At 45.7% G+C, this 24,251-nt stretch overlaps 1 protein-coding gene and 1 long non-coding RNA gene across 3 annotated transcripts in view; one reads left to right on the top strand and one right to left on the bottom strand.

Annotated features, from left to right (window-relative positions):
• The window catches only part of bmf1 (BCL2 modifying factor 1), a 75,503-nt gene extending 57,445 nt beyond the window's left edge, over nucleotides 1–18,058 (top strand). For both annotated transcript variants that reach the window (XM_086126542.1, XM_086126543.1), the window contains exons 4-7: nucleotides 7,677–9,111; nucleotides 10,545–10,741; nucleotides 11,382–11,575; nucleotides 16,734–18,058. In XM_086126542.1, the coding sequence (XP_085982668.1) occupies nucleotides 10,570–10,741; nucleotides 11,382–11,575; nucleotides 16,734–16,850 (483 nt within the window). In that variant the 5' untranslated portion in view covers nucleotides 7,677–9,111; nucleotides 10,545–10,569 and the 3' untranslated portion in view covers nucleotides 16,851–18,058. The remainder of the gene's footprint in view (nucleotides 1–7,676; nucleotides 9,112–10,544; nucleotides 10,742–11,381; nucleotides 11,576–16,733) is intronic.
• Nucleotides 11,435–23,779, bottom strand: LOC147196317 (uncharacterized). The gene is made up of 3 exons (XR_015102606.1): nucleotides 23,642–23,779; nucleotides 23,354–23,445; nucleotides 11,435–11,572 (listed from the first exon to the last, which is right to left on the bottom strand). It is a non-coding gene; the product is annotated as an uncharacterized LOC147196317 (long non-coding RNA).
• Nucleotides 23,780–24,251: the final 472 nt, after the last annotated feature.

The following is a 24,251-nucleotide window of genomic DNA, read 5'->3' as shown; positions in this document are numbered from 1 at the left end:
TCGAACCATGTTACCTCTGCACTGTGGGGCTGACGTGCTAACCAGTTGGCTGACGTGCTAACCAGTTGTCCACCGTGCCGTGCCGCCCATCTCTCCGTACATGAAAAAATGCAAATGCTGTACATCATTATCTGTATCAAAGCATGCCTGGGTGGGTATTGGAGTAAGTGCTGTTCTGAAAAAAAAAATCCCTTCAGGGTGTAAAGATTCATCATTTCATTCTTTGATACCGCATTTCTTCATTGCCTGAGGAGGAAGTAACCCATTTGTTGTCAAGTCGGTGAATCTGTGACGAGAATTTGACAAAACCTTTTGATTCCTTTCTTCACTTCTGTGTCATCTTCAGATCGGGTGTTACATTTTTGTTGCACATTGGGTCTAAGCGATGGGAAAAAAGGTGGAAATCATAACTTCAAAAATCTTGGGCGCAGATCTGTTTTTTGTGGTTCTTAGCACTGAGCATTCAAATCTTTCCTGGCTATATGACTTGATGTCGTTTTTATTCTTTTTTGCTTCAGATCTTTCATTTATGATCTTTTCAACGAATGGGTCAGCAGCCAAAGCTCAACTACGTGAATGGTCAAGCTCCGTAGACCACCACACAGTCTGAATCTAGTTTAGATTCTCCGCCTATTCCCTTTTGCTGCACTCCCTCTATTGAGGTCAGCCGGTCTCTACGGTCTCACTTAAGATTGTCGAGCATTCCGGTTAGAAAAGCACACACTCGGGCAGACAAGTGGCAGTGTGTGTGTGTGTGTGTGTTTGTGTTTGAATGGCCATTGAGGTTTATTCCCCCCTTTAGATTATGTTCAAGATTGGTTATTTGGCAGTTGTCGACTTCAGCACTTCACCACTCACCACACCACAACCTACAACAAGTTTTTTTTGTTTGTTTTCCCCTCCGTTGGTTTGGGTTTCCAGCCAAATACGACGCTATTGATTATGATTAAAAAAAACAAAAGCAAGGGGGGAAAGTCCTACCGAATTAGTAGCTAATACCGCAACAGCATCAATCTGTGCGTAACACGCAACAGCGACACATAAACAAAGTCAGCATGAGGTAGTACTTAACTCCACTGCTACGCTAGACATGCCTTATAAATCCAGGAGATTTACATAATCCATCTGGATCAATGTAACAACTGTTTGTAACTCTGTTTATGCCTTCCGCATAAATGCTTTTCATACAGTCTGCGCCTCGCGCGGATTTGAAGGCTGAGCAATCGATGTGCCATTCGACACTCTGAGATCAATCGCCGAAAGCACTTGCAACAAAAGCGCGGCACGCTCATAATGAGCACCTCCTATTAAATGAACATATAATGGCCACATAAGAAAAGAAGCAGTCCGTTGTCTGCGGTCGACACTTAGAGACCATTAGCAGTAATGTAAAAGCCGGCCATCTTTCCATCATCGATATCAGATAAGTGGGCCGCGGCGTGAATGGCGAGGGCCCGTTCCCTGCTACCATTCCGCCCAGGCCGACGCCGCCGCCGCCGTTGTGGACGTCGGGCCCGATTGACGGCACTTTTGTTTTCCGCGGATTAACTAATCTGACTTCATGCCTGTTCACGAGGGGGTTCGCGTAACAACTGCTCGAGGTCACTCCGCCCTCGTGACCCCTCCAGGCAATGGACGTGCTCCCTCTCACGCAGGTCTTATACTCCTGTGACATATACTTTGACACCCTCTCCGGTCCACACGGCCGGAATGTAAATTTTTAATGAAATATACATTAAGGAGCATTCACGGGCTGATACGTGATGTTTTCCTCCCCCGCAGCTAATATTTCAGGAGCCTGTACATCGCATCAAGACTGGCTGATTGATTTTCTATCAGGCTGCTTTTCTTAAATGAATAATTCAGTGCTATCGCTGGAGACCAAAGTATGCTCGTGACACCTTCAGCATATTTCGTTGCACCCCACTTTGTGTTTGATGTTCAACGTTAGCCCCGTGGACTATGGAGACAGACTAGACCAGACGGTTCTCTATATCATATAATTGTGTAGATCAGCTGTTTGCGTGAGAATCACGAGGCGTTTGCAGGTCGACTTTCTCTCCCAGCCTCCTGTCTGTGCAGAGAAACGAGAGACGACAGCGTCTGAGGTCACACGCTGATTACTTGTCCCCGCACGGGGTCAAATGACTCTTAAATGCTTTGTTTACACTCCTTCGACCACGTCCAGCCTCTGACCCAAGTAAAGTGAGCCATTAAGGTTGCGTAAAGCTCCTAAGAAACGACGTGTTCGCTGTTAATAAATCTGATGTCGCACAGCGGTCAAGGCGAAACTGACAGCGAAGGCGCAAAGGTCGTTAGTTCTTATACATGCCCTGATTTGCCATCTCATTAGATACGACTGCACAATTTAATGAGAGCTAATACAAGATCAATATCAAAAGCTTCTTTGCAAAGATAATAAGAGTTCCACTGAGCTTGATAATCGTGTCCGTGTCCACTGTCCAGCGGTGTGGAACCGCCCATTTTTGTGACGTCATAGCATTATTAAATACATGAATGCCAAAATTCTGCGTTTGGCTATTTTGGATGTCGAGGTTTGCTGGTGTAATGCACATATTGCCCGTATGCTTTTATCCCTTTCATGCACCCTGTAACCTGGTGACACGATCAGATGTCCACTGTAGTAATTGCTGTCCCTGAAAGGGTTCATAAAAACGATATCATTGAGAGGAATTCCATTGACGTGAAATGTTTAGTCATTTGTTTCCAAAGAAAACAAATAGGGATGCTTCACATATAAAACAAAAACCAAAAATATTTATTTTATTTTATTTGATTATTATTATTATTTTTTTTTTTTCCGGGAGCATCTCCCCTTTCAGCTGGCTGAAGTCCGAGAATTGGACAAACCAGCGCTGGGTAATTACCGGGTAGCCATACCAGTGTTAAGTAAAAATTGCAAAGAATGGCTCTTAAAAGGATTTGCAAATCAGACAAACACTATCCTGCCAATGAGATTAAACTATCACGAGGATTAAAACCTCCGTTTTTTTTTTTTAAATCTCTACACTGTGAGTTATTAATGGTTATTCTTTGGGGATTACTTGGTGGTGCATTTCAAGTGGCCTCACTAATTACAGAGTGCTACTCCCTCAATTATGCTAATACAAATTGAGAGCCGTACGATATTAAGAACACATTATAGTCCAACCCGAAATGAAAAATTGAACATTATCATCCACATCCTCAGTGATTGCTTGACGTCTGCGTTGAGAATATACTGTTTGCAATTCCAAAAATTACCCCAGGGCTCTTTTGCTGTGAATGCATCACAGGACATCATTATCTCTAAATATACTCCCGGGTAGCATGATGTGTTTAGAAGCATGATATTGATAATCTAACTGGATGCTTGGCAAATTTTCCATAAAACCTCGAAATTTAAACGCAGCACAGAATGAATGATTCCGATTTGTGCAGACAAAGAAAAGTGTACACCACTGAGGTAAAGTAAGGCGACTTTGGAATCTCTAGAAGCAGGTGAAAGTTACTCGCAAGGTGCAAAAGACAGTTTTTAATTGTTATTTGCCCTCTGTGCGGGGGAGGAGGGGGGTTTAGCATTCAGCATTTTAGCTGCGGAATAACCTCGCCGTGAACGATTGCCACTTGTGCAGAGATGACAACCTGACACTGTTTGCTCACCGTCAAGCCGACTGAGCTGCAGGACACTTGAAGGGTGTGAGTCACTATATTCAGTTTCACCTGCATGACAATAACAAAGGCAGATGGTGGCCCGAGTCATATTTGACATCCAGCCTCAGTCACCTGAGGCAAGTGACGTCACCGTGACCCCAAGCTGATGACCCAGCAGCCAACCGAGACTTTTTTTTTTTTTGGGTGAGGATAAAGGATTAGCACTTGTTTGCATTTCGCTGCCCTTTGAACCTGAAACAACTGAAAAGAAAATATCTTGCTTGAAAGGCCCATCTTGTCGAGAAAGCAAAGAACTGAGGCGTTACCTCACTTCAAAGGAGGTTGAGTCACTCGCCTGAGCCGCCTCTCACACGGCCGTTGATGCACGCTCCTCCTATATTACTAACCATTTATCTTCAAGAATGACTTCAGAATGATTCCCCCCCCCCCCTCCTACTGTAACTTTTGTCCTCTTAGGTGAGGCTTTCTCAGCCTCCTCAATAACAAAGTGTGATTAAATATGAATGCTAAGTGTTATGGTGGTTGCAGCCCAAAGCTGAAACCGGATCCATTGTGGGCCACGGGCAGCATAATTAGTAGCTGATGATAGATGTCATTAATGGAACACACGAGGCTCTAAGGCAGGCCTCCGATACTGCAGCAGCCTCTGAACCTTCCAGTTAATTAAGTTGCAAATAAATAGATCTTACTACAGCTGCTGGTTGTGATTGTAATCAGCTTTGTACGCATTGTCTAAGTGATTAAATATTAAGCCGTTTGTGACATTTACTTGATGTTCCCTGTCGTCGAACCTCTGGCGATATCATGTTGAAAGCATGATGAAAATCCCGCAGAAAACCAGATCACCATTTCAAAGCCTTGAAGGGCCAAACGCGACGCCTTTAATAGCAGGGGGAAGAAAGAAAAAAAAAATCCTCAGTGTGTGTGCTCCGAAGATTTGGAGGGCTCTTTGGGTTGTTATAACCCCGGTGGGAGATTGACGCATTCATGATGAGAAGCTTTCCAAGTTTTCATCCGCCGCTTCTTTGCAGAGCGGCTTTGGCTACCGCTGTGCTTCCACACTTGTGAGGGAAAGGCAGAGTCATGTCCGCAGCTGTGAGGACATGCCCACTTTGAGGCTGCGGGGCTTTTTAATGTGCCGGGCTAGCATTAAACAGCCCGGCTTTCTGATGATGCGGTCAGCTCCCACGCAGTTATCCAGTCGCGCGTTCATGCGAGTTTGTGCGCGTTGCTTGCGTGATCGTTTGCATTGTTGATCATCCTCATAGTCCAACACAAACGAAGCAAAGCCGCATGACGCCCAGCCAAGACTCGTTAAGTTTCTCCAGATGACTCCCGCCGGCGAGGAGCCGACGGGCAATCTACGAAGGGGAATCTCGGAGAAAGGAGTATGCGTTTTGAATCGATTGCTCTCACCTTACAGATGAAAGTATCAGCGGCTGTCCGTGAACTGCTGAACTAGAATGTATCCGATTCATGATATCAAATACACTGGATCATGCGTGGCTCTGCAACGTGATGGCAGCCTGCGGAGAAGATCAAACCGCTGATTCCGAAACGAGGGTCAGTGGATGCAGAGCAGTTAAAAGTACTCAACGTTTTGGGGGGTTTTTTTTTTTTTTTGCTTCTTCAAATCCAACAAAGAAGGACCTCCGTTAGTTGCAGCTAAGAAATGACTCAAACAATAATCTGCAAACTACAGAGTGTTCAATGTGATTAGGGGCCGTTTACGCATTGTCAACTTCAAGATTGTTTTGGCTGTTCATTCCAATGCAGAGTAACAATGCAAACATTTTTTAACGTATTTAGCTCCAGACCCTCCTTTTATATTGACTGTACTTGAAAAGGGTCTCCAGCCATTTTCAGACCCTTTCAGACCCTTTTCAAGTACAGTCAATATAAAATGAGGAGCTAGGATTAAATGTGTGGCGTCTGAAAAGACATCTAAATACGTCTTTGGGAGGGAATGAGTTAATTACCATAAGTTTTTTTTAAATGCATTATTCTTATCATGGGGCAGCACAGTGGACGACTGGTTAGCACGTGCAGAGGTCATGGGTTCAATTTCGAGCTCCGGCCTTCCTGTGTGGTGATTGCACGTTGTCCCCGAAGGATGTCGGCCTCAGAAAATTCGTTGGGCCCAAATGGACAAACTTCAAAGCAAGAGGGAATCAAGTGATTGAGTTCCCACTCTTTTATTTTGTTATCCCTTATACATTTGAAACCCGAAAAGGCTTCTTGAGAGGGGGGTCGTTTGGCCACTCGTGGTGACCCGGCACATACACCGAGATGGCTGCCTCGTCTTCTCAGTTACACGGCTCAGATCGACTGGCATGACTTCATAACTAGGCCATGCTCCTCAACTTCACAAGAAAAAGAGGCAGAAAGACCCTGGCTGGCGCCTGCTCTCCCCACTACTTTATCATTCACTCCATCTTCACCTGAGAAGACTCGTGGGGGGGGAGTACTTTTTTTTTAAGCTCCAATTTACTCTGCAACCACTCCAGACTGTTGCTAAATACAAGTCATAAACACAATATGTTACACGCGAGCCTTGCATGTCAGAGTCTTAAAAGTTGCAGCAGTTAATAGTCTTAAAACGACAGATCACTTTGATGACGCAATAACAAACCTAATCCCATAAGAGGTTTAACATTTATGCTTACTGTATATGGATCTTCGCGTCAGTGTGTGCAAACATTGAAACAAAGATTAACATGCGGCCGCCTCCTCCCGCGTTAATCTGACTTTGCTGATTCCGACCATGTAATATTACCGAACGCGAAGAAAAACCAACGCGAGGAACGAGATTACTATCGTGTTGTTGTTTTGTGTTGCTCATTAGGTCAAGAGGAATGTCCGCAAAAACCAGAGGCGCAAAAAGCCCTTTGTTGTTATCAGGTCACCGCTCCAGTGCGATCTCTGCCATTGGGTCAGTGTGCCACTCATGTCTCATCTAACAGACCAGCAGGCGGGATGCCGTTGCCATGGTTGCCGTGCAGCTTGCCCATAGCGAGCAAATGAAATCCCCTCTCTTTCCAGTTTCCAGGCAGGATTCCCCGCTTTGTTTTGGATGGGGGACGGTGCACGTGTGTGATGCACGTGCCCGTCTAGAGAAGGAGATATCATGAGGGAGAATAGACATTTGAGGTTACAGGGGAAGTAGGGCGTGTGATTGTGCAGCCATGTGTGTTTCTGCATATGCGTGCGTGCGCCCGCAAAGTGTGCTTTGCGCAAGCGTAGCTGTTGGGCAACAACTCTCTGATGTCACATAAACTGATGCCTGCCCGGCCGGTCTCGCCCAGGCATCCCGGGCGGCGGCGTGAACCTGTTTGTGCGATGTGGCGCTCTCCCATAAAAACACATGTCAAAAACGGTGTCGGCATGCGCACGGCTATTTATTATTCATTAAGTAATATGGGTTAGTGAATTTCAATGTTTTTAAAAGAGCCTGCTGTCAGAAACACGTCAAATAAATCTATTTATATAACGCTAAGAGGTGGAAGGACTTCATCTCCAGTCGGGTCATTACTAATGGATGATGTATTGAGTTGCAGCGAGTGTTGCCTTCCAGCCAATACTTTCTGCAGCAATTGCCAAATGCTAAAAGAAAGAGTCCAACGCGCGATAAATTAATCGGGTTTCTTTTCTTATGCTTTGTGTGCTGACATCAATGCACTGTGCGCTTTTGTTATTTGATTTGGTCGAGTGTCAAGATGTTTCCGCATAGGAATGAATTCATTGCCAGCCGTTGATTAGACAGGAAATGTTCAAAGTGAAATGATAACATTCTTGGCTGTCGTACACGAGTAAAAAAAAGAAGTTGTCGCTGACTCGTCAAAGTGCTGACTATAATGCATGATCTGCATTGCAGTGATCTATTGAAAAGGCAAATTCCCTCCAGTCACGTGTTTTCTTGACAGTCAGCTGGAGCTCCTTTGTTGCGCTCGAGCACAAAGGGAAGCTGCAACTAATGCTTGCGCATCTTTTCTTGTTTACAGTGATCGCCCATGCAAGAAGTGATCAGCTTTCCAATATCTCAGTGGACGAAGAATCCAATCCTTTCTTCCCACATCGCATCCGCGCCTTTTGGTGGGATCAAAGTCCAAATCTCACGGTATGTCCAGCACAAGAAAGACAGAGGAGGCAGGGACCCATGACTTTTCAAACAGCTCTGGCGGAGGGGACGGCCTAGATAAAGAGCACAGGAGTTGGGGGAAGGGTCTGTGGGAGAATGCCGAGGGTGAGAGGACCAGCTGGCCATGGAGGTATTGATCAGTGCTTGTCCTATAGGGAGGGGTGACCAGCAACACCTGATCTGCACAACAATACTTGAATCGGCTCAGCGAGATTGCTGGTTAAATGCCAAAATACACCCGCTGGCCACAAGAGTAGGTAAACCTGCAGAAGCTGGCCAATCCAGTCAACATGGATCATTTGGAGAAGTGGACATTTTGAAACAGCCCTAAGATGTTTCTTTTCGCACTTATCTTGATTAGTAAGTGAGAGTTAGTGCCAATACCAGCTGAGTTTGGGCAAGAGGCCCGGGTACACCCAGGAGTGGTTGGCAGCTACTCGCAGGGCTACTTTATCATATTCACACTATTTTCTTGCCAAAGGACAATTCAGTCTTCAATAAACCTTCAACCACTCATGTTTTTGGAATGCGGTTGGGAGTCAGAGTACCCAGGAGAAAAAAAAGCACACACATTAGCAAAGGCAGAACAAGCAACCTCCCCACATGCAGTAGTATCTTATTTTATATTTCTGGAGTGGTATTGGGGAATAAAGTGACAAAAAAGGGTAACATGCTTGGATTCAAGTACTATTTTTTCTTTTTTATAAACCAAAACCTTTGTCATATTTACCTAGTGTCATTCAACTACCCGTCATTGTCGTGTAACATTACAGCAACAGGTTAAAAGAAGGTGTATAAATGTTAAGATAAATCAATTTTAATCATAACAATACACAATCGCTGCGCGTGTTTGGGACCAGATGGGGATAGTAGTGTCGAGTTTTAGAGGCGTGCTCGACCTCGCGTGAGAGTGGGAATTTCCCGTCCACGTGTCTGAATACGCGGTGGCAGAGGCGGGATCACAACAAACTCCACGATTGGTTACGGCGAAGGACTCTTAAAGGAAAGTGCTGCGACCCCGCCCGTTTCCAAAGGAGTTGACCGCCAAAAAAACGTGCGGCTTTAAGAGAGCCTATTTACCAAGTTGGGGAGCCCCGCCCCGGCGGTGGCGTTTGTTTTTTTGCAGCTGACGTCGGCGAAATGAAATCGGCTTGTAGCAGTTTTCCCCACAGAATGGAAGTTGTCGTGGTGAAGATACGAGCGATACTTGGTTGACCTGGTCGGATATAAACGTCGCTTCACCTTTTTTTCTTCTCTCCGCGGTGAAGTCCACATTAACAAGGAAGACTGCGTAACGGGTAAGTTCCTTATAACCTTATAATACACATTGGCACCTTTTTTTTTTTTACAGGGCGACAAGCCGGCTTGCACGTCTCCTGTTTAACTGACTTTACTCTTAACATCGTGCCAAAACCGAAACTAAGATTACAGTATGATTCACTGCCTTTCCTGTAAGAACACGTTAAAACAATAACTACGGTATAGCGACCTGGTGTACGGGTTTGACTCACATCGATAACAGCCGCATGATTATTAAAAACAATAAACCATCTGCGAGATGCGTTTCTTGTAAGACCTTGAAATGTGCACTTCACTTTCGAGGGTTCAGTATCTGTATGGCTATTTTGTGTCACTATTTTTATGTCATATACATACACATACAATGGGAATGTTTAGTGCTCGACTGAGTCAAATTATGGCATTTTATATACATATATACACACACACGTGTGTGTGTGTCATCATAGTACTGCCGTTTTAATTTGATCATGATAGTGGCGCTCTGAGAATATAAATAAAGTGCACAACCCCCACCGCCTTTCCTTGGCTGCATGGTGTTACAGCAGGGGGAGCCATGACACAAATTCTGCTCACTGCAGTGCAAAGAGCAACTCAGGTTATCTGGAAGTTGTTTTTTTTCCCCTGGCTCATCCGAGTCCTCTGTGGTCCTTGCCATAAGTTTGTTTAACAACGCATGGAGTGGTTTTACTCCAAGTTGATTGTGAGGGCACACAGTTTACACTGTAAATTTGCATGATTGGGACACAATCTTCTTGTGTGGGGTGAAGAAATAAATACTTCATGTCAAAGTGTTGGCAAGCTGACAGGCCAGAGTAGGGAGAGAGATTGAACGTTTTCCACCAAGACTGTCATTACTCTTTTGCTGTGAGCCCTAATTTGGTGGTATGGTAGTAGTCTAACCCTGCATTACAACTTCATGTTGACTGGGGGATTAGCTATCGAAGCAACTTTGTGATAACTCTTGACTCCCGCACCGACTCAGGGTTGGGTGCAATGAATCATTGTCACTGAAGAATAGCGCCATTTGCCGGCACGATTTTCCATCAGGTTGTTTACGTGTTAAATGTACACTGATAACTGCCTTTATTACCTTCTGTGCGGGAGTGTGACAAGTTATGGGCGGGGTCAGCACGGACAAAAATAAAAATATCTTTCATTTACCTCAGAAGCCAATCTTTGACCGCAGTGAACTGTGTGGTTTAAACAGTGAAAGGAACAAAACATTCATCTTGCCACAGAGGCAGGCCTCATCTCTTACCCAGCTTGTCCGTTGTGGTTTTATTGATTGGAGCACACACATTATAAACCAGACAGGTTGTCTAGTGCGAGTGTATTCGAACGGCGTCTGATAAAATCAGCAAATGACCGCGCGTCCTCAGTGTGGGATCCATCTCATATTTCCCTCTCTTTCCCCCATTTAACCTTTTAGTGTGCTCGACGTGTAGCGTCCCCGCATGGAGGATGAGGAGGATGATGTGTTTGAGCCAGACCCCCACTGCTGGCGCACCACATTCAAGGAGATAAAGTGTGAGGAGCGGGCAACACAGACACCTGGCCCCGTCCCGGCATCAAACAACGGCATGCTGCCCTGTGGAGTCGCAGAGGAGCCAAGACCACTCTTCTACGGTGAGTCGAAAGCTAAAAAACACCAAAAAGGAACCGCGAGGGGATCGTTTCCTTATGCATGCCGCACAATTGTAAAATCAGAAGCGAGACGCTTTCATGTGAGGAATGGGAAAGTGTGTAGTTGGCGCTGATGTGACCTGTGGCGCCTGATAGTCGTGATCAGGGCCAGTTTTTATGGCGCGTGTGGAGTGTACCCAGCTGCTTTGCTATTCAAAAGGCGCCAGGCTGCCTTTGTGAGTGAGTGGACAAGATGACAGGGGTGACTACCTGCGTGAGTAGGCTGTAAGTGATTATCAGTGACAGCAAAGTTTCAATGGCACCATATACTGTATGTGTAATCATTGCCGGGTTGCTCCATAGTGACGGTAGAGAGCGACTTTAGGTGAGTGTGACTTTTAACACCGTAAAATGACTCACCGTGATTGGCTCCGGAGCAAATACGGCAGCTGTGAAAGTTCACTCTGAAGCCAAGCAGGCTGACATCTTCTGCAGTTCTTGGCAAGTCTTTCTGCCTGCTGTATCATCATCATTAACATCATCACACACAGACACCAAGAAAAAAAAAACATCAGGTCTCATTGCCGCTTTATTTTCTGGACATTTTTTTTTTAACAAAGACCAAATCTCGACTCCTCAACAGGTAACGCAGGTTTTCGATTGCACTTCCCGGCCCACTTTGAACTTGTTGGTGAACAGGAGGAGCGACTGCAAGAAAGCGACGACGGAATGGAGCAGCAGCAGCAGCAGCAGCCCGTGGCACGCAGCATAGAGGCCTGCGTCGGTCAGAAACTCCAGCTGATTGGAGACCAGTTTCATCGGGAACACTTACAGCTGGTGAGCAGGAATCAACACAAGCACAAATGAGACTGGCGCGAGCGGCGACATTTTGTTGGATTGAACGGATACTCAGAAATACAGGACACGGCTCTTGATCTCGTCGCTGCTTTTTCAAGGAGCTTTTGAGTAAACAAAAGCTGAGCTTAAAGGCTTAAGTGCTGAGCCCTTATAAAAATATCTATCATCTCAGTTGACAGAGTTAGATATTACTAGCTCTTCATTTGTCACGGCCAAGACTTGCACCGCATCACGCCGAGATCTTTTTTGCACGCGTTTAATGAACCGATTTTATAACGCTAAGTGCCGATTTGTTAGGTGCGGCTGTGTGATGTAATTTACCCGATGTTATCGGGTCATTATCTTATTCAAGTTGAGTTTGTTATGGTGTCGCAGACAATTACTAATGCAACCATCAACAAGCTGCGTGCAATTAGGAGCGCGCTTGAGTTTGAAAAAGTAGTCTTGCGTCACCTTTCGCACACTTTTTGTCGAGATCAGTGCCCCCTTTTAAATCCAGGAAAGAATTAGGGTATGTTGGAGCTAGTTTGCTCTCATTTATTGTGGTAGCTCCATATTTGTTTTGGAGACGCTCTGTGTGTGTGTGTGTGTGCGTGTGTGAGTGTGTGTGCATGCGCGCGGGTGTGTGTGTGTCCTCCCCCTCCTCCCAAGCCAAAGACAAGCTGAACCAGGGCAGCCCTTCCCCCACCTCACCAAACCCTCCCCTGCCTCCTCTTCCTGTTTATTACTCTCCCCTCTCCTGTTTTCTCTGCGGGCCCGCGATGTAGGCAAGCAGCACACAGGATGCTTGCTCGGCCTCGGCGCACCGTACTGTGGTCAGGGTGACACTGTCCACAGAGTCACCGCGCTGCACAACATCACTTTTATGTGTGTTTGTGTGCTGGATTGTAAAACCGTGACCCTGCGCCGCACAATCCTCCTTTTGGTGATTTCTTTGGCACGGCCTAAGTGTCCTGTTGCACAACTGGTGAATCGTATATTTGAAGGCACAAAAAAAAAAAAGAAGCAGAAGTGGCGGGAGTGCGTAAACATGTAACCTGATACCGAACGCGTGAGTCCGAGGGGAGCAGCTGCGGTTCCAGGGAGTCTCCAGTCAGCCCCTTTACTGGGCGAGGAGCGGTCAGCTGAGAAACCATAATAAGACGTCTACACACATGCGGGTTGGGATGAAGGGGCAAGGGGGGCGGTTTGTAGAACAGTCAATGAGGTTGTGAGGTGGAGAAATTAGCCTCAAATGACCAAGTACAGCACTAAGTTATAATTCAAATGCTCCAACAGTTTTGGAAAAAAAAAAGTATAGAAGTCACACCAAAACTGGAGTTGGAGCCATCATCATGTGTCATTTCGAGAGACCTCTGCCTCCAATTTTTTTTTTTTTTACCCTTTTTGTGTGTTTGGTCGCCTTCTGAAAGATGGAACTGTGTCAGTGGCACGAAATTAGAAAACCATGCGGTGTGGGTGTTGAATATTGCGACGGCGAGGATGTGATGTTCAACATGTGCCTCAAGAAAGCGTAAAGCCAACAGCACAGTATCGAACATTTAAACACCTCCTCTTCTTCTCTCCACCGATAATTCTTCTGTCCAAAAATATGTTCTCATGCGAAAATCAAGGTGCCAGTTATTAGCGCCGCCGCGGCTTAGCAGCAATGACTCACGCGTGCCGACTCTGGCAAAAGAACCACCCGGATGCTATGCCAGGAGCAATTGCAGGTAGCAGAGGAAGTGGCTTGTGTTGCCCTCGCCGCTTTGAGTAAACGGCAGTGAGGCTGCGACGCAGGTGAGGTCATCAGAATGACGAGGCCGCGCCGTGGTAAGTCGGAACGTTGCCGCATGGGTGTGATCGATTAGGGCGGACAACCGCATAGCTACAGTTTGTATCCATGTGCGTGTTTTCAGTGCGTGCAGCCCAGTTCGTTGGCTTTGCGGTGCGGTTGTGGAATTTGTCTCATTGAGCCTGCACGCACTCGTACATGAACGCGAGGTTGTTGATCGGCGTTTTACCATTCTTCACTATCGCACGGTCTGACTGACCGTGGCGTGAGGGGAAGAAAAAAAAATCCCATCAGTCAATAATAGTGTCAGTGTTCATCCATTTTCATTCCTGTCAGTGGGTGATTGCAGTTCTTCAGAACAGACACTTGTCCCTGAGCCGTCCAAGTGCTTGGACTGCCATCTGCTTGATGTATCGGGGGGTGGGGGGGCCATGTGGCTGTGAGGGGGAGCCGGTGGCCCCCACGGCAAAAGCAGGGATTAGGTAGCCAAGGAGTGCCGGAGGATGCCGACAGATAAATTGCTCTTCTGTCAGAGAGGGCTGGAGGGGACACTCAAGTCCCCAGAGGACGGCCAACATTAGCTTGCGCCGCCATTTGAGACATAGCGATAATGGCAGTCACAATGGCAGGAAGACGGCTCCGGCTCGCACAGGGCAAGGAGCGGAGTTGGGTTTCATCCCCGTGTTTTCTTTCCTTTTTTTTTTTTTTTGAAGCACACCAATGACTCCTGGTGGTTTTGATAGGAGGTATTGAAAGCTGGTTTGAATATTGCCTCGTGAGTGTCTGTGTGTGTAACGCGCATGACTTTATCTCTGCTGTTTCAGCACTTTGGAGAAGGGAAGGAATAAAAACACAGCAAGGCGATTTGGATATCTACTTTTGGTGCTATTTTTTTTTTTCTTTTGAGTTGTGTGTTAGCATCCAACGTCATACCGTTTATTTTTCTTGGACTCCTCGTCTCCTCCCCGATGGTAGTTTGTTCTTGGCCCGGAGGCGGCGCCTGTTTTGCCGCACCGATAAGGCCAAGCTTGCGAGCAGCTGGCCCGATCGACGGCCCACACGGGACACACCGATAAAGCACATCAGTGCCACGTTCGAGTGACGACGCCGAGCATCTGGCTAAACTCCGGTGTGCCGTTTGCCGGCTAAATTTAGAGCCTCGATTTTGACAGTTGGTGGCACGAGTTCTTTCGGAGTTTTGACAGGCCGTCTCACTTCTGTCTGTCTCAGAGTCTCTCTGTCAGCATGATGGAGTAAAGCCCAACAAGGTCACTCCCGAGGGAAGGTTCGGTTACTGCTTGTAGAGATGATTTTCTACCCATCTGGTTTGTAGTATACACACTTGTGCGGCTTGATAAAGCGTATCATTGCATCTCAATCCACATTTGTTTTAATTTTATCATATCATAGGCTGGAATGCGACGTAAATTTGGCCTTAACCCTTTCGGGGACAGCGGTTACGACAGTGGACGCCTTATCGTGTTATCAGGTCACAGGGAGCATGAAAGGGTTCATCTTGATTTTGACGTTTTACGTCGATTGATGAATGGTGAACGGATAACGCGCCGAGTCACGTGTAAGATCCTTTGAACGGGACGTCAGCGAGATTCAGCACCTCATTGTATCGGATTGTCTGTTGAGCTCCCATGCCCGTAGTCGGCGCAGAAGATTTCTTCATTTTGTTCCCTCAACGAAATAACTGTGGACTTTTGTTTCACGTCATCATGAAAGCAAAACCAAAGTTTACCAAGCACGGACATGTTAGCTCTGATGTGTCATCAACTGCTCTGTTCTTCAAAGTAGCCCCACACAAGGCAAGTCACACGGGACAAGAACTCACAACACTCCAGAAATCGCTTATTTTCGTTTGACAGCAACTTGATGTCGTCCTCCATGAAAACAGACTGAATATTTTTGTGTTGGATCAAAATCAGACTTTTGCCAACATCTGCTTTTACTTTGGAAAACAACAGTCAACATTTTGGACTATTTCCATACACACCAACCCGGTCACCGAATCATAACAGATTTATATTTTCTGCACTGTCAGTTTAATGTCCTTTTTAGAATAAAGAGAGGCAAATTGAAAAACGGTTTAAAAAAAAAAAAGATGTATTCAGTACCTAAAAAAAAAAAAGATCATATTAATCGAGTTTTAAAATAATTGTTAGTTGCCGCTGTAACCCGTTGCATAGTCCACCAGCTTGTAAGAGATGAAATGGCGTCTGTCATGACTGTGGTAATTCCACATCACCAATTTAGCAAAAGGATCTTTCGGCTCAGCCTGATGAAGTCTCCTTTTGAGTTGGCCGTTTTCCCGCCTGTGGGCATTACTTTCACAATGATTTCACAAAGGCACCTTACTCTTACTCGCAAAGTTGGCTTGCGTTCTGCACATTGCTGCCTTTCTTTCGCTTCTGACCGTGCACGGTGGAAACGTTTAAGGTCAGATTCAATCTGCTGAGAAAGCATCCGTCAACCGACAATTTATTCGGATTCCAAATGATTTTTTTCCCAGTCGACACGAGAGAGGTCATTTTCTTGAGGAGGTTCAAATCCTTTTGAACCATTCAGGCAGTTTTGAAGCGATATTATGACGCTTAACTTTGCAACCATTTGAACCCTTTCATGCATACTGTAACCTGATAACCTGATAAGCTGTCCACTGTAGTAACCGCTGTACCTTGAAAGGGTTAAAAGTGCATTCGCAAAGGCATGATTTCTGACGAACTACACCGGACCATTACGGGGAGGGTAGAAAAGCGCACCCAAGACTCCCGCCACTTGAAGTCTTGTTTACAACCCCTTCGAGTCCAAAATGGCCGTTGCGTTATCAGCCCGTGGTGGCGTCTGCCTTTCGTCCAGAGATGAGCTGCCGCCCTGCTACTGTACCTCTCGCGTGCTGAGACGTCTTTCCCAGAGGCTCCCTGCCTCTCATCAAGAACTCCCTAATCCCATTTGGCGCAATTATCTTATCTCAGCTTCTCAATAGCTGAGATAGTATTATCCCGCTAATCGCACACACAATCCAATTGGCTCACAAAGCCTCCTCCTCCTCCTCCTCCTGCGCCGCTCCTGCTGGGCCAAAGCGTGCACACATTTACAGTACGACTGGGAATATCTGCGTAAAATGATTTTCACTCGGTTGGTAAAGAAGACCGTTGTGCAAATGTCATCTTTTTTTTTTTTTTTTTCCCAGCGTGCGGTTTTGTTTTAGCCGGCGCAACCTTTTCACTGTGTACATTGACGGTCAGCAAACACAAATTCGTGTTTATAGCCCCTGGCTATTTATAACCCGGCGCTTATTGATTGCGTTTCACTTGGGTGCCCCGCCAACGCTGGTCTCGATGTTTGTTGTTGCAGTATCATCGAAACCAAAGGATCCGGGGGCTGCTGTGGTGGCGTCTGGCCACAGCCGTGCTTGGCCTGCTTTTCGACAGGGGATTCTTGGCCGGACGAGGCGGAGCAAGACGGAGGTGAGACGGTCTTCCACCTCGTGTCTGTTTTAATCATCTCCACGAGGAACTGGACTCCCGATGGCACTGTCGAATCTAACACGGGTCTGTTTGTGGTGGCACGGTGGACGCGTGGAAGGCTTTCTCAAAAGGTCACCGCGGGACGGAGACAAGCGACTTTTATACAAAGTTTTTTTTCTTTTCAACACGATGCCATGATGCCCAGAGATTCCTCTACGGGACAATGTTCATATTTTGCTCTCCGTGTGGTGTAGTAGTTTTGTACAGTACATTAGTTCAGGTTTTTTTTTTTTTTTTTGCACTTCACAATGTATCCATTTTTGATGACCTCCACAACAGACCCTTGGAATGCCTTATTCATCGTTTTCTGCCATAAAGAGTATTGAAAGAATTTTACATGATGGCAGATAACAAAAGGAAATGTGGTGGGCTTTTTTTTTTTTTTAAACCTTTGTGAAATGTTTCCAGGTAACCACTCAAGTTGATTTATAATTTCCAAAGAGGCAACTTCTCAGAAAACGCGTTTTGCACCTCACTGAATGGTTACATTTATTTTCTTTAATATGGTTTGAACTTGTCACGTCCCTTTCTTACTCATTAATTTGCTGTAATAACGTACACAGACGGTTTCTGTACGCGACTGCTCACCAAGAAAAATATTTTGTTCAACTATCGTATGTACACGCTACTGTACATGTCGCTATCCCCTGAGGTATCAGGGGCGACGTTTGCAGACGTTAATAATTGCTCACTCGTCAAACAAACCTCTGTAACGACTATTCAGACTGCAACGAATATGGATTTTGGGCTCCATTTCCCTACCCAGCGCAACCAAAATTTGGGTATTTTCGCAGATGCACACAGCTTAAAAAAAGCGGGCGTTTTGCGGCGTTGTGAGCGTGAACACAGCTGACTCGCTACGGCGCCAGTGGACGCGGCTTCTTTCATTCCCTTTAAAATCGGCCCGCGCAGAGTTTGACATAGCGGCAGCAGAAACCGATGAGATAAATTGCATTTTGAAGAAACTGGATCAAAGCAGACCTCCACAGCCCGATGATCCTAATTTGGCGAACGAGATCACAGATCTGTGAAGTCGGCAATTAGAGACCACCTTCCAAACATGATTTTTGGTGTCCATGTGTGATCCTCCTCGCCAGCCCCAAAAGCCCACAGCTGTGATTTTTAAAACAAAATAAAAGATCTTAATAACAACACATGCAATGAATTGATTTCCGCATTGACTTAGATGAAATATGATGACCATCCACCACACATGTTTGTGGCACCCAAATCGCATTTTAGACCCGAGGCAATACTTAGATGTGGTTCCAGCAGGCGTAAAGTTCAGAGAACTTCCAGCCACCAAATTGTCCGCTATGCCCACCGCGACGTAGAGCGATCTACCAAATTTCCAAAAACGCTAAACGAGGTTTGCACTGGCACAAAATCCTAAATGGAAACTGTAGTCAAGCCAATTGCGTATTTAGTGAGAGCACCAAATCCTTTTCCATCCTGTGTTGTTGTTTTTTTTTGCTTTGTTCTATCCGTGTTATTTGCAGACCTCCATGCCCTTGAAGTGGAGCTGTGGATCCACTGTTTTTGCACTAGCACACCCTTTAAATCCCGTATCTCACTGAGCGGCGAGGGTTAGCGAGTGCTTGCGCACGGCTCGGATTTTTAAAAAAAACATTTTTTTTAGACAAGGTTCGGTCCAGGTCGCAAATGATCTTCCAGACGTTCGCCAACAGTTTCAACGGTCGCAAACAAAATGTTGGAAAAGAAGAACCGTTTGCAGCCGATCAAACTCTAGGCTAACGTCTTCGCGACCTTGGACGAACCCTGATGGAAAAACCGCATTCGCTACGCGCGCGCACGCTCGCAAACCTGGGGCCGCCCAATGAGAGACGGCCTTAAGACTTCCACTATTTACCGCCCCCCGCATTTTATATGAAGGTTTTCACTTAGTCTATGGCCACAACATCCCCTTTTTTCAATCAGTATTGAGACCTGGCAGGTCACGGCCTGAGATCTGGACCGGAAAGGAAATGGTTCTGGTCCTGTCCTGCCACAGCTCGGTGTGTCGTTTTTCCACACCAAACAGGTGAAACAGAATCCTTTCAGGAAACTCTCATGGGATTTACCCCCGCTTTGGATTGGGCCGGGTGACTCTTGGATCGCCTTTGATGCTCAGATCCAGAAGCGAGGCAGTTTTTATTCCACGCCACCGACCATTCACGATGCAAACTAAAGACTGCGGTTACTTCCTATTGTTAACTATGTTTTGAAGACACTGTGGAAGATTTGGGGGGGGGGGGTTGTGGGGTTCTTTTTTTTTTTTTTTTTTTTTACATTGATGAACACAGGCCAACTTTTGGACCCACGGAGCATTACGTATCAGGGGTGTGTAAATGACTTGCTCCAAGCAATGTGTCAAAGTTGATCACTGCGTCGTTATTTGATTTGATTTGATTTTTTTTTCCTCTCGTACTCAACATATCTCAGGGACAAACAAGGCTTTGTGGGCCACCTTGAGAATCAGTTACACGGTCAGAGGATGAGCAGCGTTGCCACCCATGACGAAACGGTCGTCTCTCATGTCTTTCCTCGTCCCAGATTTGTCCGCGCAAAAGGTACATTTTGACCAAGGAGTCGGAGGCTTGACTGGGGGGGTGGGGGGCTACCGAGTGTGGAGTTAGGAGGCGTGTGACGTGCACTGAATGTGGTTGTAGTTTCCTGCGGATACTCAATGCTGAGCCAGTCCGTGTAGCTCCCCGTCCCGCCATTGTCCTCTCGCTTATACCGCTCCTTCAAAGACACACGCCTATTCTTCATTGAGTGTAATTTATTTTTTCTTATTATTTATTTTCTTTCTTTTTTTTTCTTTTTTGTATATTTGCCCATTTCTACTGTATACACTCGCACATGCGATCACTTCTTATTATCCTTGCGTCTAGTCTGTCATAAAGAGCAACGGTTGAGTTTAAAATTAGCTTTGTACAAAATGGACCTCAATGGCCACAAGTAGATGTGATCCACTCTTGTCTCTGTCGCACCCCCCCCCCCCTAAAAAAAAATCACCGTTCCCATTCAAAGCAGACTTGGACAATTGCCTTTCAACGCTAATATCGCCTTATCATTCGCCTTATTGATGACCGCAGCAGCTTCCTGCTCTTCTTTAAGACAACGGCTTCCAAGCCTCGTCCAACCGCTTTTCCATCTAGGGGAGCCTGTTTGATCCTGGAAAAATGGATCACGGTGGAGTATTGAAAGCTTGTGATTTTCTAGGGATGTGCTCCGACCACCTCAGACATTTTTCAATTCGCCGCTCAATTCGGTCTCGGGCAAGATTTCTCTCCCATGTGCAGTTTAGCAAAAGCGGCGGCTTCAATGCAGTTATTAATTTGTATCATAAATATCGTGGCGCACGTCTTTTCCCTCGGAATTAATGAAAGGTCATCCATCGCTGATGATACATCAGAGAGGCAGAGCTTCAAAAAGAATTACGACGTTCATGTTCCTTGATGAAACAGGGTGTTGGTTAATGTGTTCAATTCCCGGAATCTTGATCAATGTTGTAATCGACATGCACTGGAAAGTACTTTGTTTCTGTAGATCCCACGGGTCCCTTACGTGTTGTGTCTTCCTATATGATGTACAGTATACTTCGGATTGTTCATGTGGCGTCACAGCTGCGTCGGTGCGTCGGCCAAGGTGGCTCGCGCCTTTGATTTATTGGAAAGGGAAACAATCTGCCGCGGTGCCCACCTCCCGCCCCCGTGTATTTTTAATTTTTTGGTTACAATGATGTTTCCGCGCTGCACTCCTTCTCTTGTGTACACGTCAAGAGTGGAGCGTCCCTCGTGTGTGGGGGGGGGGGGGGCATTGTATTTTACGGGAACCGTCAGTGTCTTTGAATTTTGTAGTCCACTTTATATAAATTTGAAGTTTTTGAGGAAGTTTAGATTTTTTTTTCTCATAAAATTCCTTCACGTTCTTTCTTAACTTTGCAAAATGTATTTTCTTAACCGAAAACGGTCTGCTTTTATAAGGACTTGGATTAGATTGTTGTTGGATTAGATCCTTGCGACTCCGTGCTATCGAGGGCATTTTATTATTTGATTAGATTTTTTTTTCCAACATTCCTTGCACAGCTCTTTGCAGCGTGTGAAGCAAACCAAAACAATTCACTGTCGTTAATTTCGCATCTTCGGTTGCCCTTCTTGACAGACAACCGATACAAGTGTACATGTATTTGTAAAACCCTGGAATATGCCTTTAACTGCTCAGTTTCAAATGAAGTCTTGATGATCACACACTCTCTGTATACCAAGAAAAGGAGACCCAGCGAAAATGTAGCATTTTTGTAAACATTGACTGTGTGTTTTCGAGACTCTACTGTGCACTCATTTTGTGTTTATATGTCATTTTGGTTTTGTTTTTTTCTGGGGATTTGTTCATATATTATGGAAGTAAAGACAATGTGTTATGTAGTGCAATATGCTGTACATATGGAGCTTTGCTCTACAAATCTTTTTTTTTCCTGGATTTCTTGTTATTGGTACTTTTTTTTTTCAATAAAATTTTATTGAACGTTTCTAGCGGTTTCTGTATTTATGAGTATGAACCGTATGTGCATTTCTAAAGCCATTTACATTGGCGTTCATTGCTTCAATTCATTGTGCCAGTATGTTATGCAGTACGTATATCGTTTTGAATATGCAGGAGTATAAATATCCTAAACAGAACGACCATGTGCCGCTAGTCCTAAAATGAGTTGGATGAAGTTACATTTATTCATCCCATCTCTTTACAATTACCCAATGTAATATTTTTAATCAAGAAGTGCAATCTGAAAATGCAGACATCTAGTCCACATACACCTCAAAAATAATCTGTATCCATAAATAAAATATCTTAACCCATTCATATATACACCACTCACATACCCAATTGTCCTTCTCTCTGTAATGCGAAAATAAGTTCAGATGTGTTCGTGGATGCAGCAAACAACAAGACAACCAGTTTGAGTGACAATTTATCATCGCAGTATTGTTAGCCTAATAGCATGATGAATAATTCCATTTCATTTGAATTTACTGTGACTAAATCCATAAAATAGACTCATGTTTAACGTTTAAATGATTTAAACTGCTATGCCATTCGCAGCGGTGTTCACATGTGGTGCGCAGGTGCGCTTAATACGTACTGTATATTATAAGTCCACCAGATTAAATTGTGTTGCTGCACATATGTGTACCAAACCTTTTGCATTACAGACTTTGAACCACCTCATATTTTCTTGGATTAATTCATCTGTGCAGCCACAGAGCTGGGCCACCGCTTCAAACCAGAGAGATTGACATTTATTTGTATTTTCTTTGTGGAGCAGGAGACGGGGCTCGAGTCGTGTTGAATGACTCATTGGATCAGTTGAATCTTTTGAGTGAATGCGCTGACTTAGATCACTTCATGAAGTGATCATTTCTTTGTCAGTTCAGTTGAACTCGGCTGCGAGCGCGCGGCCACGAGAAAGCGCAACTCGCTGGGCGGCAACATGTTGGTGGGCTTTGTGGGCATCTCGGGTCTCGCTGCGGAGCGACAGGCAGAGGAGGTGCGCGCTGCATGGCTCTTAATACGACTCCGTTTTATGTTATGGTTGGTTGGATATGTTATCAATATTTTTTATTGACTTAACCCGGGGGTCGGCAACCTGCGGCTACAGAGCCGCATGCGGCTCTTTATCGCCGCCCTAGTGGCTCCCCGGAGCTTTTTCATAAATGTTTGAAAATGGAAAAAGATGGGAGAGGGAAATATATTTTAAGATGGTTTCTGTAGGAGGAAAAACATTACACAAATGGGAAAGGGTTAAAAAAAAGGTTGGCGACCACTGCACTCGAGAACTGCGTCAAAACAATTGATTGGGCGATCATTATAAGTCTTCAGATTCATCCCGTGACGTGGATGGGTGGGGGAAAAAAAATTAGCACCAAGCGACGACCTCAGGTCCCCATTTGCCAACCAGACGCACTAAACATGGTCGTGGTTGTTTTTTGTAGTGGCATCGGATGAGAAATTTCTACCAAAAGTCGTACGTACCGTTATCCTAAAACTGAGCCCCTGATGGATGAACTCGAAATTTGCAGGTAACAAGGCCTGCGAGGCTGGCCAAGCATTTGGCAGAGGCTGGCCTCATCGCTTCCCCCCTGCTGTTAGGTCGTTAATTTTGCGAGCGCAGCGGGGCTCCCAAACCTCTCCAATAACTGTTGCCCGCCCCTCCACGCATACACGGGCAAGTGTTGCATGACAACAGAATGAGCCCATGCATCGAGCCAATGAGCGTTACCTCACACCGCATTAAGGCAGAGGCTGCTGAGCTTATACAGATTAGTTACACCGCAGCACGGATGCCCTTAAGGCATGAGAGTGATTGATTACTCCTGACACACATAAACATGAAACTCTGCAGCTTATCACTGGTGAGTGTAGACCCCGAAAGTGCACTCTTACCCAAATGCGGGTTTCTTTTTCAGTCAATTCGTCGAGCGATTTTACAAGACCAGCCCGACGTTATGTGCTTCAGTCCGGGGAGCCCACGCAGTCTGTCAAAAATGTCAAAAAGTATTGGTCAGTATGAACTGACATTGAGGTGCGACGCAAGAGTTCATGTCGGTAGAAGCGCAGTGCTCCGCTTTGCACTCTGAGTTGTTTTGAATAGTTTTTTGCCCCTCTCGCGTGGCTCGACGCACGAACAACTTTCAGCGAGATGCGGTGCGGCTCTGCATTTCAAACGATTACCTTGGTCGCAGTGTCAATTCCTCATGGAGCAGATTTGGATCTCTGATTGATCTCAGGATTAAAACTGTGGCCTGTGGCTGAGCACGCGTTATTTTCGTTTTGTTTTCAAGCATGCTGCTATATCTTCCAGTCCATAACCTCGGGGTAGGCACGTGGCACTTGTATTGCCATATATGGCAGGTTTCACACTTTGCTGATACCTGACTCACCTGTTTGGCCACTTGCTAGGGAAAGGAAAAAAAAAAAAAACCACTCGTCTGCAGCCCTTCGACACAAACAGAAACGCAGGATGTGGTTAGAGTAGAGAAAAACAGCTCTTTTCCTCAGTCATCCTTGGCTTCGTCTACACAACAGTTCCCCTTCCTAAGCCTGTCTGGGGTGTTTTAAGTGAAGGAATGTAGGACACGTGTCAGATCTACTCGATTCTGCTGATATCGGAGACGAAATGTGACATTGTGCAAAGGATGTTCGTGGTCCGCCCGGCTGTTTACGCAGCTTCACGGCCCCAGTGGTCCTCTCCTCTCGGCTCAGCTCTTTAATAGGGAGAGAATTGGCTTCCCCGGGCCCAAACAATGGCTCCTCTGTTCCAACTGGACTGGCCTCCCGCTGA

The sequence above is a fragment of the Hippocampus guttulatus genome, chromosome 13 (assembly GCF_054856545.1).
Source record: "Hippocampus guttulatus isolate MCC_2025c chromosome 13, RoL_Hgut_1.0, whole genome shotgun sequence".
NCBI classification, from domain to species: Eukaryota; Metazoa; Chordata; class Actinopteri; order Syngnathiformes; family Syngnathidae; genus Hippocampus; species Hippocampus guttulatus.
Note: the sequence above shows the minus strand (reverse complement) of the source record. Positions and strands in the feature narration are given on the sequence as shown.